Source organism: Orbicella franksi, chromosome 6 (assembly GCF_964199315.1).
Source record: "Orbicella franksi chromosome 6, jaOrbFran1.1, whole genome shotgun sequence".
Lineage (NCBI taxonomy): Eukaryota > Metazoa > Cnidaria > Anthozoa > Scleractinia > Merulinidae > Orbicella > Orbicella franksi.
Window position 1 is genome coordinate 7,868,656 of NC_138150.1, and position 15,563 is coordinate 7,884,218.

The window sequence follows — 15,563 nt, forward strand, 5'->3', positions numbered from 1 at the left end:
CTCAAATTTCGGGACTGCCCTTAACAACCGCCGCTAAGGCAAATGTAGTAACAACACACATCACATAACCTGTAGTATTTATATATTTTAATAAATAATCTTTCCATAGTCTTGTTAATGTCAAGAACACGGCCACGATACCCGCTAGAAATCAAGACAATTAAAATAGGTTACAAATTTCACCGACAGCACACTACACCGGGATCAAACTTGGTTTGCACTCTTCATTATAAAATAATGGTACTAAAAAGTATTCTGACTGGATTGCTGTCTGTTTTCTTCACAACACAACAAGAGTTATCTCCCAATAGGTGAATCGTTGCTGACGTCATTGCTTATGATAATCTTTAACCCAGTCCTCACTCTGTTGGCCGTGGGAGATCTGGGTGCGAGAATAGTCCATGAGCATACGACTTGAAAAGGCATCATGCTATAAATATTACATGAAAAGATTTGCGAGACTCGATAAACGGGAAAATGTTTGGCACTTCGTGTGTAATATTGAGTACCCTGCAAGCAGTTGGTTTCTCTCAAGCCGAAGGCTACGCTGCATAGCCTAAGAGAAACTAACTGCTCTTAGGGTAAATATTGAGTGACATTACTAGCTTCCAAAAACACGCAAAATGTCTTTGTAGGGAAAGCGCTAATACATTCTGTGTAAAATTCTGTGTAGTTAAGCGCGCGAGACACAAAAGGCGTTAAATGCTTCGAACTCAAATTGTAATGACAGCCTATCGTGCAGCGCTCTCTTAGTACTTAAGAGTTGATATTCTTGTGTCTTGTACCAGATACTGTAGCGCTTATTCCAATGAGGCAACTATTGTAAACAAAGATTCACCTATATTACATGTAACGTGTTACAGAAATGCAGAAAATAATTCCAAGAAAACGCCAGTCAAGCCTGTAGATCGCGTAGGTGGAAAAAAACTCAATGGGTAAATATAACAAAACGGCAGTGAAGAATGGTTTAGATCGGGGAGGATTGAGGGAGTGAACGATCGACGAACTTAGGCTACGTTTTTCAAGACACACCATCTGTGATGTAGGTTCTTAAAAGATTATGTCCAGTCCGTTCTGCGCAGTCTCAGCACCCAATTTTTGTGAATCTCACTCGATGGAATGCGAATCGACGTTATTCGTTAGAACCGCTTACCTTATCTTTGAGCCACTTTGAATTCTTTTTCCAACAGTGTCTGATTTTTCCAGCTACGAAGTTGTTTTACTTAGTGATGTCAGAAAGAACGAAGCATAAAACTTCGATTCCATAATGGCGGTTGACGCGAAACTTTGAACTTACTTCATGTAAGTAGTTGCGAAATGTTACGTATTGTGACGTCTTACATGGATTAAAACAAAATAATGTAACCAATATCTCGAGAGTGCGCAGTACGGACTGGGAATCATCTTAAACACATTAAGTGTTATTTCGCACCTTTCGTTGAACAGAAAGAAAATTGCTCCACACCTGTATTTTATACAGTCTGATTCACACTGCACATTTGAGGCTAAGATTTCTCCCGTATTTCCATCCAACTGTTCAACACAGGTGAGTGTTCCTTTCTTATTATCATTTCATCTCGTAATTTCAATTTACACCATCAAGAGAGAATGAAGAGTAAACGAGTTGATTCCCCATATAGACCTTATTCCAAAGTTACCCCCTCTCAACTTATTTTTAGATTTCACGCCCGGTTTCAGAAATCCCAGGAGTGTGCAGCAATAGCCAATCCTGTGACGCGCACAGGTCACGTGGAAAGCCCAATCAGCTTTACACGCATTTGAGTCCTCCACGACAAGCAACGCGCGTGGTAACACTAACCGCAGAGGTAGGTACCATGGTACTGGTTTTAGAATCTAGGTACCATGTCTAAAAATAACTTGAGGGAATACCTTGGGTCACAGGGATTACCTCTCTCTTCATCCTCTCTTAACATCATCCAATAGCTGTCTTTAAATTACATTTTGCAACCCTCTTGAAGCTAAAAATTAAAGGCGAAACTCAAACTCATTTGTCTCCTGATTGCGAGCCAAGACCTTCAGTAACTTCTGAACTCAACAGTAACTAAACTGAACTAATTATAAACAAAGGAAAAGATCTGATTGGCCAAGCAGCGAGCCTTAGAAACGCAACGTGATTGGTACAAAAGAACTTTGAAATGTGCGTGCTGATGCCTTATAAGAAATTTTCATTTTCCTTAACTGTTTTTCTCTTCTCGCCGTTTTTCCCAAAGGTGCGAGAAAGGTAAAATTCTAAAACCAATTTCCTCCTTCTCTCGCTCCTGGAATTCACTTGAATCACTATGAATTGTTTCTGTGAACTACTCAAACAATGTTAACTTTGGGGGGAATGTTATTATAATTTGTTACCTACAGGAAAATCTGAACCACCTGATCTGAGGCAGTAAGAATATATTATAAAGCCCCCAAATGTGAAGAAAAAAATTCATTTTAACATCCCATAGAACTATTTAAAGAAGACTTCTATGTTGCTACACAAATTCTTAAATCATAGAAAATTGTCTGTGCGATTTCCAATTCGCCTCAAAACATGAACCCGGTTATATAATAGTAAATAATTATATCTGAATCAACAGATAAGTAAATAAGTGACTTATCACTAAATGGCAATGTCACACGTCAACGGAAGGACGTCTTCCAGACAGAATTGCTACAAATTGTCACGTGAAGAAGGCGTGAACGCAGATCAAACAAGGACGAGAGGCCAATTCCAACTTATAGCTGCTAAATTTCCACGAGTCTACGACATTTCATTCATTTCGTAGGAACACCACGCCTGCTTTCGCATGCTCTTCGCTCGTTTAACCGCGCGCTGATGATACACTCGCGAGAGAAGAACTAACAGTACCGTCCAAAAATCATTCACCAACCCTTCCCGACTCTCGAACTCGTTTGATCCGACCTATTCTTAAACAGAACACAGTTCTATACAGTTTGAACACACAGAGGTCACACGGAGGTTACCGCAAGCAACAGGGCTAAAGTCGCTACGTGCTATTTGGCTTCAGGCTTCACCGCCGGTGAACGAATCGTGAAGTAGCTAATGTTGAGATACTCGCAGATTTGGCAACCCAGTGCAAAGTTATAGCGTAACTGCTCAAAGATCACATGGCCCTAGAACAGGAAAAGAGAAAGAGCAAGTCAATGCTAGGAGGCTGTCATGATGGAAAAAAAAAAATTCGTAAGTCTATGCATGTTAAAGTAACGAGACCAAGACGGCAACGTCTATATGAACGTAAATTTTAATAAAGATATATTTTAAAATCGCGCAACATCGTCGGTGACAGAACTATCTTCTCGCTGACAGAAGGAACCGTTTAATCACCAGAGGAAGAAAGAAAAAAAGATGAGAACTTCACTGCCGTTGTTCACGTTTTCCACAAATCCCTAATAGGTGTATTTGACGTTACCAAACGTACAATACAAGTGCAGCCATGGCGCTGCTCATTAACCAGACGTTTTAGTCGGACGTGCTGCTGTCGGTTGCCGTTGTACTGTGCGTACACAACAGTACCACTACATCTATCTTACATATATGTTATCGAACAAGCGTGAGGGTCCGTATTGGAGATACATTCTCCCCCAGTTTTGCCCATCCATGACCCCTTTGGCATTTCTGCGTTTCCTTTGAGTTCCTCTACAACTTTAAGCCGTTGTTGGGATACTTGACTAATGTAAGTCCCGGGGGGTACCCCCTTATATGGGCTATAAAGGTATGTGCGGCCCCAAAGGGTATGGTTTTGCAGCCGTTTTGGCCATAAATAGGGCATGTTTTTTGCACTCTAGTCTTGCAATGGGTATAATTTTTAGAAGAAGCTACCTTTTCATCATTATCGATAAGACTATCAAAAAAAGCCCTTCACAAATTATGTTTACGACAACCGTGTACATGCCGCAACGGTCATAAATAGGAAATCGAATTTTTGGTCAAGTCTTAAATAGGGTAGGAAAAATCGCAGATCATGAATGGGGTTGGGGTTTTGGGAAGCGGGCCGCACACCCTCACCCGATTTTTCTGGGAGTATCCACCCCCCCCCCCCCCCGGGTGTAAGTCCCGCTAGATAATCAGTGCTAAATTTGCGTAAAACGAGGTAACCTTTCCTTTTTATTTCACCAGTCATAGAGTAAAGAAAGGTCGTACTCACCATCATACACCACAGTAAAACGTGCTCGTTGAAAGGCGAGCCATAATGAATGTTAAGAATCTGAAGTATTCCTCCAATCATTGTGGAATCTTTGAACTCTACAGGACTCCGTGTCATGCAGCCAACCTAGTAACAGTGATAAAGACGCACTATCTAATGCTGCGATACACTTCACAGAGTTCCTAACACGCCCTTAAATCACTTGAAGATCGTTGAGTGGGAGGTAAAGCGGCCGGCACGCGCTTCGTTCTCAATATTCGCGCGGCCTATTTTACCGCTTGCTTCTTGCAGAAAATACAATAGGCAGGCCCTGTTTTTCAAAAAGTCCCTGCAAACACTTGAAAAACTGAATATATCAAACTTAAACTTGTTCTCAGGTATAACTTGGCGTTTTGCAATATTTTATTAACTTTACAGTGCTAACTTTAACGAATTGACGTCAGTTTTTCATGCGTCTGTCCTGTTATAGATCATAACAGGACAGACGCATGAAAACATGACGTCAATTTGTTTTTTACAATGACAAATTGACCGCTCGTTGAAGCATCGCATAAATTATAAATTCATGTGTCTGTCCGCTTATTGACAATGAAATTTAGCCAATGAGCGCACCAGAATTTCTGCAGTTATCGTAAAAATAATAATCGAGGCTCCCACGGAATTCGATGCTATGAACTACCGCCTCTGATCAACACGTATATGAGTATTACAGAGGCCTTTTAATGATAATAGCAAAAGTAAACAGAGTCACATGTGTACCACTTCTGAGATAGAAATGTTAGAGAGTCGCGTTGGTTTTCCAAAACAGTGAAACAGTGGCCATGTTAATGTCCCAAAATTTTGTTCCAATAAATTTGCATGGCTCTGGCTACATAAGTGGAAACGCTGTGTGGTTTCTACCAGTGTGCAATGAAACTTGTGTCCGATAGCCCAAGGCTAGAGGATTTGCCGTTTGCCAATACATTCTGCTAAGTTTCTTGGGAAAGGTTTTGAGGAAATTCAAATCCCAGTATTACTGTCAAGTGATGAAATTTTAGATGGCTAGTGAGAATGACTTTTGGGTTAGTACATCATTGTAACACCTTGCCCCCAAAATTGATATTCTTTTCACCCCGCTCTGCGTGAAATTTTTGAAATCATAAAGGGGAATTCCTTTTTCAGCAACAAATGTTAATGCACCAAGCACCCAGGAATATGGTCAAAATCTTGAATTTTGACTTTATGTTAGGATTAGAATCAATGAAGATACAGTGGAATGCTGGGCCACACAAATCTTGCCGTATTAATGGGGTGGCTGTATTAAAGGCATTCTTCAAAATAAGAAAATGACGTGAATGAGCTTTTGTTTGCGCCAGCATAAAGTGGCTGTCATAACTAAGCGGCCATATTAACAGTGTGGCCGTAAGGCGGGGTTCCATTGTATCTTGATGGCAAATACTAACAACAACCAAACACAACAATAATATTGAATACTAGTTATTACATACCACTAGCTTGATGGTGATCTTGGAGCACGCCATGCCAAATGCCATGACAAACAAACACGGGTGTTTTTGAAATATATTTATAGATGAGATCCTAGCAGTAAGATATGCCATATATAGCATGACAGCGATGGGAAATAACGGAGATAAAACACTGGTTCCCTGAAGAGGAAACAAGTATATACTCAATGAGAATGCTCAATTCACTGGCTTAGCCATCATGGTATATGAATTATAACATGCTAGATACAAATTTTAATCTGTATTTTATTTTAGTTTTCTATAAATGGAGGCCCTATTAGCCCTATAAGTGCCCGGCCCTTAATGAAATCCCATTACGAGGACGATTTCGCCTGCCTGGTTTCAGACCATCTAGAGAAAAGTTTTTCTTATAAAGAAGTTCAGTTGGGAAAACTGTGAAAACAAGTTGCCTCCCGGAAGAAAACGTGAATAAAAGATTTTCTGATTTTAACCTTGATGAATTGTTAAATGAGTCTGAGAACTTAACTTCTCAAACGAGTTCATTAATAATTCATCAAGTTAAAACAAAGAAAATAACAACCGTGAGGGAGGTTTGGATACGTGGTCTTAATTAGGGCAGATTTTGACGATTTTACTTCTCTGTTTACTCCTTAGTTTTTGTTTCGATTGAGAAGGCATATCAAACACTCGGGACATTGTTTATTGGCTATCAAAACACCCCGAATTTCGTCAAAAATACTCCGCTGCGAATCGTATTTTCAACTCTCTTCTCGGTGTTTAGATATCCCGATGAAACACTGTCTCTTGTGTTTGATATATTACTTCTTTATACTAGTAGTAATCGTAGATTAAAGAGTGTAGGTTTGGTATGTTAAAGAAGCAAAAATTCCGGAAACGACATTTTGTGCCTGAGCTGTTAGGTAGGCGTGAAATTGGCCTCCCTCCAGCAGGGGAAAAAACAAATGAATTGATCGCAAAGCACGTGCATACGAGAGGGTTTGTTCTCGTTTATACGTGTATTACCTAATATTAGTTACGACCGGTCAGTAAAAAACACGGACTGCAGTTGTTAGCCCGCATTTAGTCCGCAGTCCGCGTTTTATAGAGGTTTTACACGGCAGCCATGTTGCATGGCAAGAACAATAGATTCTTTTTCCTATGGGAAAAAATGTTCTTTGTAATTCAAAAACATTTACATTGTTCGTGCCATGCAACATGGCTGCCGTGCAAAACCTCCATACCTGAGTCCGTGTTTTATACCCAGTCCGCAGTCCGCAGTCCGCAGTCCGCAGTCCGCAGTCCGTAGTCCGCAGTCCGTAGTCCGTAGTCCGCAGTCCTTATTTTATACTGACCGTGTAAATTGACACAAACGATGCCTGTTCCGTCGGTATGCAAGATGACGTGCTTTTATTACCAAAACAAAGACAATTATTCTGTTCACGAACACAACTTTGGATCACCTTGGCTTTGGGGGAACAGCTACAGGGCATTTTCACTTCCGAAACAATGAAACGGAGGACATGTATGATGTTGGTGTACCAAAGCAATCCTGTGGGAGTTGAACTCTTTTCCTATGTAAACACTTTCGTTGGGTTTATGTTACATAACTTGCGCACAGAAATCTAGGCCAGCGAAGTGAAACTAAACATTTCTTCCTTTGATTTATTCTGCAGAAATCAGAGTTGGTTTTGGTCGAAGAGTAGAGGGTAGAAAGTACATGGACGAACATGGAGATCACGTCATTCGCCCTTGAAGAATTTTTTTGGGGCCCAAATTGGTGTCCATAGAAAGATACATACACAAAAACTCTAATTTTTCCGCATTACGCGATTAGAACTGCATTCTCTCGAACGCAAACATTTTTCTTTCAAAAATGATCAAACCAGGCAGGTAAATAGGTCTCACAGTCAGCCTGGCCCTTTAAGTGGCTTTTTTCAGTTTTGGGGAGAAAAAGGCCCAGGCCTTAACTCTTTATAAAATGTTCCAAGATGTTCTCTAATGTAGACCACAGATGAACGTCCCAGACAGCCGGACAATTGTGAACCTCTTCGATAACTTTATATTAAAAGTGACCTCGCGTTCATCTTGACTTGCGTCCACCAAGTGTCACGCAAATGAATCACGTGAATAAAGCGTGTGTTTTGATTGGTTGACAGTCAACAACACATGTTTGCCAGTCGTTCACACGTCAGACACGAGTTTACCAACACGAAAAAGTTGGTGAAAAAGTTGGCGAGAATAGAGGCAAGTTCTATTTGTCGCCAACTGTTTGCAAACGCGTTGGCCGACTGTATTTGTGCCGTACACACACACCAACTTGAGTTTGCCAACACGAGTTTGCCAACTTTAATTTGCCGTGTGAAGGCCGCTTCACACTATCATACAAACCATACAACCATCATACATGTTCTAAGAAACATCATACATGTTCAACATACAAATAATAAAAAAAAACTTCAATAATGGACCACCAAGTACTTAAGGGAAGACTGGGCATTAGTAATTTAAATGCAATTTTTCTCAAAAGCTATTGTTGTCCTGACCCCACCTCTCAATTTTGCAAATTAGAAACTAGCTCTGACTAAATATCTTAAATACAAAAAAATTTTAGCACCACTTTCACCGAAAGAACAACAAAATCCCGTGGATAGAACTCCTTGAAAACCACATTTTGTGACCACGATTGTTAGCAACCCAAAAGTAAAAAGCAAGTTAGTGTTAAACATTTGCAAGTCTTCATAGCTCATGTAAGTATCTAGTTATCAACTGGTATGCAGTGAAAAGACTTAGAAATAAAAATAACTTACTGCTACTGTGGAACCATTCTTGCCTTTCCCTCCTTCATATATTTGAATAAAAATTGTGGAAAGAGCATAGATACTCCCAAGGACAGAGACTCCAAAGACAACTGCTTTTAATGAGACATTGAAGTAGGGAACCTGAAAAAGGGGCAACAAAATATTATTATTAAAACATAAATTTATTAAAACTATGCATGCTGTGATTGGTCAATTTAGCACATTGAATTCTACTGTACAGCCAGCTGAAATTTAAAGTTGTTTTTGTCGCCAAAAGGTTTCATGATTTATTAAGTTTTCTCAAATGCTAGAGCAAGTAAAAGTTTAAATCTTTCTTTTACTTTAAATTGTGTATTAAAGTGTGCTTTCATGATTTCAATTTGACCTATTTTGCTTTTGACGTGTCAGAAATTTGAAGCCGTTCTATGTAAACAGAAATCATTCCTGAACCTGTCAGACACATATTAGAGATATAATAAATATATTACTAACCTCGTCTTCTTGGTCCATACTGTAACTTACAGAACCTTGTTACTTTCCATTCGATTTATTGTCTGCACACCTCACACTTGGGCCATAAATCGAAGGGGAAAAAAACTTGGTCTGTAACATACAGTATGGACCTTAAACTCAGTTAGTGCAAGGTACAATGTATGTATGTTCTCCTTACAGGGCAAAAAGACACACCCCTCAAGTCATGGTCTAAAAGAACTGACAGAACCTACAGTGTATAGTGGAGAAATGCCTCACCTGCAAGGACCATACTTGAACACCAAAAATTCCTGAGATCATGAATATAACCATACCAGCAATTTGAATTTCTGTTACATCAACTCTGTAAAGATGAACCACACCACAGAAAAGAGCATTTACTAAATTCCCATTTCATTGATTAAAACTAAATGTTAATTCAATGTTACAATTAAACAAGCGAACTATAGATTTAGCCAAGCCTAAAAGCAGAGCTCCTGATTACAATAGTTAACCATGAATGAAAAGAGGATTTTTTCCCCTGGATCAGAAACTCAAAAAATGATAAATTTTGAGCATGTGATTGTTCAGCATGTGATTTCACTATTTTTTCCTAGTTACATTTCAACAAACCATACCTAATAAGAGTACCTAAGATTGCACAAATTACATATGCGATATATCAGGGACTTTCCAAGAGACGATTGTGCAAGGAATATGTCAGAAGAAAAGTCAACAAAGCGTCACTCAGGGTTTAATTTGTGCTGATTTTTTGCCTTTGCATGTACCCCCTCACTCTTCCCCAGAGTGAGAGGTACCTAGGGTAATGGTACTACTCTCTTATTTTTCAAGGAATGAGGCTTGGCGTATGGACGTATGGACGGACATACGTACGTACGGACAGTCACATGACAACCAAAAGTTTTGAGATCGATGGGTTACCAAATTTTCTGAGGTGTGGGGCTCCACTCGCTCGCTTCCTGCTACAAAATATGAGATTGTACCAGAATTCCTAAACAGAGCAGCTGGGACTGGCTTTCGATAAAAATTATCCATAAACTCAGGATTCTGTCTCCTTTTGGATAGGACACAATTAATTTTATTTATGATTTTTATAAAATAAATAGTAGTTAGACATATAAAAGCAAGGAGTGACACTAGTGACACTTGTTACGTGTCACGGTTTAATTTGAACCAATATTTTGCCTTTGCATGTATTCCCTCCCTCTCCCCCAGAGTAAGAGGTACCTATGGTAGTGGTACTGTGGCCCCATGCCCCACTGGGGGCAATAAGGATTGATGATGATGGTAATGGTACTACTCTCTTATTTTTCAAGGAATGAGGCTTGGTGTACGGAAGTATGGACAGATGTATGTACATACGGACAGTCACGTGACAACCAAAATTTTTGAGATTGATGGGTTACCAAATTTTCTGAGGTATGCGGCTCCACTTGCATGCCTTCAGTGTGCAGGAGCTCCACGAGAAAATACAAGATTGTACAGAATTCCTAAACAGAGCAGCTGGGACTGGCATTCAATAAAAATTATCCATAAAATCAGAGTTCTGTCTCCTTTTGGATAGGACACAATTAACTTTATTTATGATTTTTATAAAATAAATAGTAACTAGACATATGAAAGCAAGGAGTGACACTTGTTAGCTTCAAATGAATTGATGGGGAAGATAACATATAGTAATGCCAATTAAAACTATGCTAGCTACGATGTGATAGCTATACCTGGACCCAGCATACTTACGTTCCAAATTTAATAGTTCCTGAAACATAGGCCTGCCAGTGGGCACAATAAAACATGAAAACTGCCATGAACGACATGTAAAACATCCAGACAGGGTGTGTGCCGAGCTCTACTGCTACGCAGACAGCTAAGATCATAATCACCATGGAAGCAGAGTCACAACCATGGTCAACTAATTCTCCCAGTGGCGATGCACTTTTTGTACGCCGTGCTTGTTTACCATCTACAGCATCAAGGGATTGGTATACAAACAATCCAATAGCACTCAGTAGAAAGGCCCACCATGGTGCCTAAGTAAATATAAATGATTATAAATAAATATTTCCTTTAAAAGTCTCTTCCAATCGTATAGATCAGAAGGGAAGACTGCTCATGAGTTTAACATGAAGTAACTAGCAATAGGCAAAATGGTACCTCTTCTATTTGCATTTGTTCAGTGTTCCAGTTAACAGGGCTTGAAAAAACTGAATTGCAGCTTGCCTTTGGACCTGCAGCTCTCAAATTTTGCTTGCCCTGGGCAAGTATTAGATTACTTTCTTTTCTTTTTATTTAGTTAGCAGACGACATGCCCAAGCCCTTGCCGATTGGGCAAATGAGAACAAAAAGCTACTTGCCCAACAGGAAAATCTACCTGTCCCAAACAACCAGATGGCACTTTTTTGAGCCCTGGTTAAGAGAGGGGTGTTAAGTCAAAAGCCTAACAAACTAATAGGAAACTTCCAATGATTCAGGCCATTTCTGTCGACCAGTTTCAGTTCCCTTTTGGCAGCCTGCCTTTTAAACTCATCTGGTACCCTGATTGGTGCTATTATTTCCAGGAGAAACAAAAATAATTACAACAAAGTGGGCACAAACTGTACTGTGTACATGCTTAATCATCAAATTGTGTTGACATGGTCCCAACGTTTAAAATGTGTGGATAACTTTGTGGCAAAAATTCAGCCAAAAGATGATTGCTAGGAAAGGCTCTTACTAGACTTAAGAAAATGGTGGGTGCACCCATCTTGTATGTGGCAATTTTTAGAATTGCTCTGTGTACCAAAGCTCTCCAATAATGAACTTAATAGTATTACTAAAATGGCTATATTTCATTTTCAAAGTCACAGTGGCTAGAAAATTCTAAGATAATTATTTTTTGCAGTCATGATTCATATAAGCTGAATAGTGGATTTTTACTGCCCAAACATTTTCTGTCTTGTTTACAAAATACTATGGGTGTGTTTCTTTAAAAAAATCCAAGATTGGATTCTTAAATCCGAAACGGATTTTCGTTTCTTTAGTAAACAGATCAATCCAAGATCACTTGGATCATGGTGCATCAAAGGAACCAAAGAATCCACTCTGGGCGAGGATTCTTTGGTTACTTCGACGCACCATGATCTGAGAGATCTTGGATTGATCTGTCTAGAAAAGAAACACAAAATCCGTTTTCGGATTTAAGAATCCAATCTTGGATTTTCTTAAAGAAACGCACCCTACTGTATGTTTAATTTTTGTTGATCATTGTAAGTTGTTGCTCATACTGGCAACACTGTGCAGACTTATTTCTGTCTCCTGTTTTGCTCATTGTTGTAGGAAGGTTAAGAAGGATTCTTCTCAAAGTTTGAGCAATAAGTGCAAACCTTATTTACTAAAAATCTACTCATAGCACAGTAACTTTTGGAATACTATTTAAAACAACTCACTTTAGTTAATTACTTTTCTCTAAGTGACCCTGCGATTAAATTCTCAAGCATTCTCAGGAAAGTTAATGTCAAACCTTGTAAGAATGCTTAAAGCATGTGTTATTGGTTGATTCCAGAAAATACCTATATCCTACCACAGCGGCATGAACATTTTTAACCCCACTTGCCTTCGGAAATTCCAAAAAGCTCTATCCCCACATATCCTCCGAATTCCAAAATTGTTAACCCCTCCTCCCCTCCAGAATTTCCAATTTTTTTCAGCCCCTTCGTAATTCCTGTTTGACCACCTTAAACTTCCACTGAAAGGGAAACTTGTGCTTTTTTCCCCCTCCAAGAAATGCTCTCAATTTTCGGTCAAGCAAACAAGCAACTCAAGTTTGTTAACATTTAATAAAGTATACTGTAGCTTTCCCTTCTAAGTGTTATCTTGAAGTTGCTTACCACCAAATAAGACCTTTTGTTTTCAGTTCATTAGCTTCATATTTTCAGGAGAGTAGATCATATTGATACCAGTGCAAGACAAAAGTGAAGTTCACGATCTGCCATCCCCCGCCATATTGAAAATTGTGTTCATTGAGGAACTGCTGACCACTAGTAATGCAGCTTACAAATCTGTCAGGCATTCCATTTGGAAATGAGAGACTGGTGTGAGTTTTTCTCATGGATCGACAATTTTAGATCGGAAAGAAACACACCCTGCGAGCAGAGCCTCTTTTATCTCTTTTTGCTTTATCTTTTATTTCATGGTACAAAGCATATGTACTGTAAGAAGAGGCTCTGCTTGTAGGGTGAAAGCAACACAGACTTGTTTTATATTTTATTAATCTATCAACTAATTCATCTACTTTAAGGCCTCTTCGATGTGGAGCTCACCACACAATCCATCTGCTCACTTTTCCGCAAGGTTGCTACCAACTGTCTGATTGATCTTTATCCTGCTTCAGCGGTCGGTTTGTGCTTGATCATTTACAAACTGGAAAAGTTATCAGATCAGCGATTTCAAGCGAAGCTTTCGCCGTCTTCCTCCTCTGGAAATTCAGAGCTGAAACGCCCCCATGTGTTTCAAATTCCAAACTGCATTACCCCCCATGCCTCCAGAATTCCAGTCCAAGAAACCCTCCCCCTCTCCCTCGAAATTCCAAGATGTCGCCCATGGTATGGTATGGATATTTTCTGCAATCACCCATTGTGTTTTTAACTAACGCAAAACGTCTGTTTTAATTGAAATATGGATAACTCCAAGTTCAATTTTCCCCCACGGGGACTTGAGAGCTTAAGTTTTGATAAGTTCTTCATACCAGCATTCAAGATATTACCATGCCATGAGGTTTCTTTCAATGGTAACTTCATTTTGCCATTATTGCTCGAACGTTCTGTGGAAATCATCCTAATCAGTTGGTTGTACTATTATTGTAAGAAATTGGTCAGGTAAACATGTTGGACCAGATCAATCCAGACAGTGGAATTGGCTTTAAGAATGGTTGCTAGATGACACAGAGAAACATAGTGAGTCTCTCTTGATTTGGCCTGTTTTTGAGAGGAATTTTAACCTTCAAATGGGTAAAAGATTAAATTTCCTCCAATTTTTTTTTGTTTTATGATCTGAGTCAATCCAAGATGATCTGAGTTGATCCGGCCTGGACTGGATAATTTTTTTTAATAAGATAATTTTGGTTGGTCAGTTGATGGAAAATCAAACAAGTTACCAGGGTGGTCTAACGGGAGAAGGTTCCACCCACTGCCTTGGACAGCGCATTTGAGACTCTACCAAAGATCTCAACAGCTGCATGTATAATTTCAGAATCATGAAACTTTAAAATTGTTATTACTTCAGACAGGACATAGGCAAATGATTTGTATATTTTTCCATTCTTAATTGACACCTTTATCATGTTAACATCAAGGACTTGATGGTGAGCTTAAACATTATGATATTAATTAAAAGTTCTTCTCGCTATAGACCGGTTATTAATATTCTATTAGTCCAATCAAACGAGAATCGACAACTGACAAAGTAATAAATTGACAGAGAAGGTAAATAATTTTTGGGTTTAAAATGTCACAGCTGGACGTAATGGCGTACAATACAGCGATAAAAGTATTAGCAGTCTTTTATATTTAACAATATCACGGTTTGATTTCCTCACGGGAATTGCAAGTCAAGGACACCAACCAAGTAAAAATAAACCGAAGGAAGTTACAAATAAAATTACTTCCACAAACGACTGCTTTTTAGCCAAGATGCAAACAAACTATCGTAATACTCTGCAAACATGATGACACCAAATCTTTTACCATACAAAGATGGAGTAAGTCATGCAAAAAGTTTAATTTATCTTTAATACCTAAAAGTACAATTTGCAGAAATGACAAATTAATTGTAGCGAGCGATAAAAGATTTTGAAATAAGAGACAAGTTGTGGTTTCCAGTGAGAGCAAGCAATATTATGATTGCATTGAATTGCGTCAAAAAAGCAAGAAACAAAGCGAAAACAAAACATTCATTATTCACCAACAACACCACGAACATATTGTTGAATGCATCATAACTCATTACGACTTCACGAAACGTTATTTCAAAGGCAAATCTCACCTCTCCCTTGGCTTGAGGGCAATACCATATTAACAGAAGAGACGTGACTACATTGATAACGAATCCAGAGATTGTGATAGTATTTGGTGCAAGCCACAAAGGAAGTTGTTCCACCAACCAGCGCCAGTAGACTTGAAAGCAAGGGTCCAAAATTGATACACACTGCGCGCTGTATTTGTGTTCCGAGAGGCGTTTCAGCTGCCTCTCGTTCAAAACTGAAATCATTGCCATTCCTCCTGATTAGCGGCCGTTTTTCCTACACTGAATTTGCTACCAAACTGAAGATTTCAAGGCCGTTCACGCCACGTAAATATATAACATCCAGTGATACTACATGTAAATGTATTTTATACTTCGCTGGTTTCATTCTTAGAACACGTGAAGGCCTGGTTGCGTATTTTGTTGGCGCGGGCGCTAAGTTAACCGGACGTCTATTCAGCCCGTCATGTTCGGTTCATGTGTTTTTTCGACTTTTGTGTCAAATTCTAAGACGTTTAACATATACACAGGCTCTTTGTTACTCACACAAGTCACTGCAAAGGAGAGACGATTAAAAGATACTTAAAACTGTTAAAAAGATTCCGGTTCGATGGTTCGATGTAATTTCTGTTTACACAGGTTCTTTT

At 39.1% G+C, this 15,563-nt stretch overlaps 1 protein-coding gene across 2 annotated transcripts; it reads right to left on the reverse strand.

The window, feature by feature from the left end:
- Positions 1–70: 70 nt before the first annotated feature.
- Positions 71–15,547, reverse strand: LOC145491465 (choline/ethanolaminephosphotransferase 1-like). Of its 2 annotated transcripts, XM_081470707.1 has the most exons (7): positions 14,938–15,547; positions 10,660–10,949; positions 9,178–9,262; positions 8,437–8,568; positions 5,651–5,809; positions 4,164–4,289; positions 71–3,132 (listed from the first exon to the last, which is right to left on the reverse strand). In XM_081470707.1, exons 1-7 carry the CDS (start codon positions 15,166–15,168, stop codon positions 3,013–3,015), a joined length of 1,143 nt encoding a protein of 380 aa, XP_081326833.1. In that variant the 5' UTR covers positions 15,169–15,547; the 3' UTR covers positions 71–3,012. The 2 variants fall into 2 exon arrangements, with proteins under 2 accessions (XP_081326833.1, XP_081326832.1); XM_081470706.1 differs by having other exon boundaries at positions 3,051–4,289.
- Between the last annotated feature and the right edge of the window lie 16 nt (positions 15,548–15,563).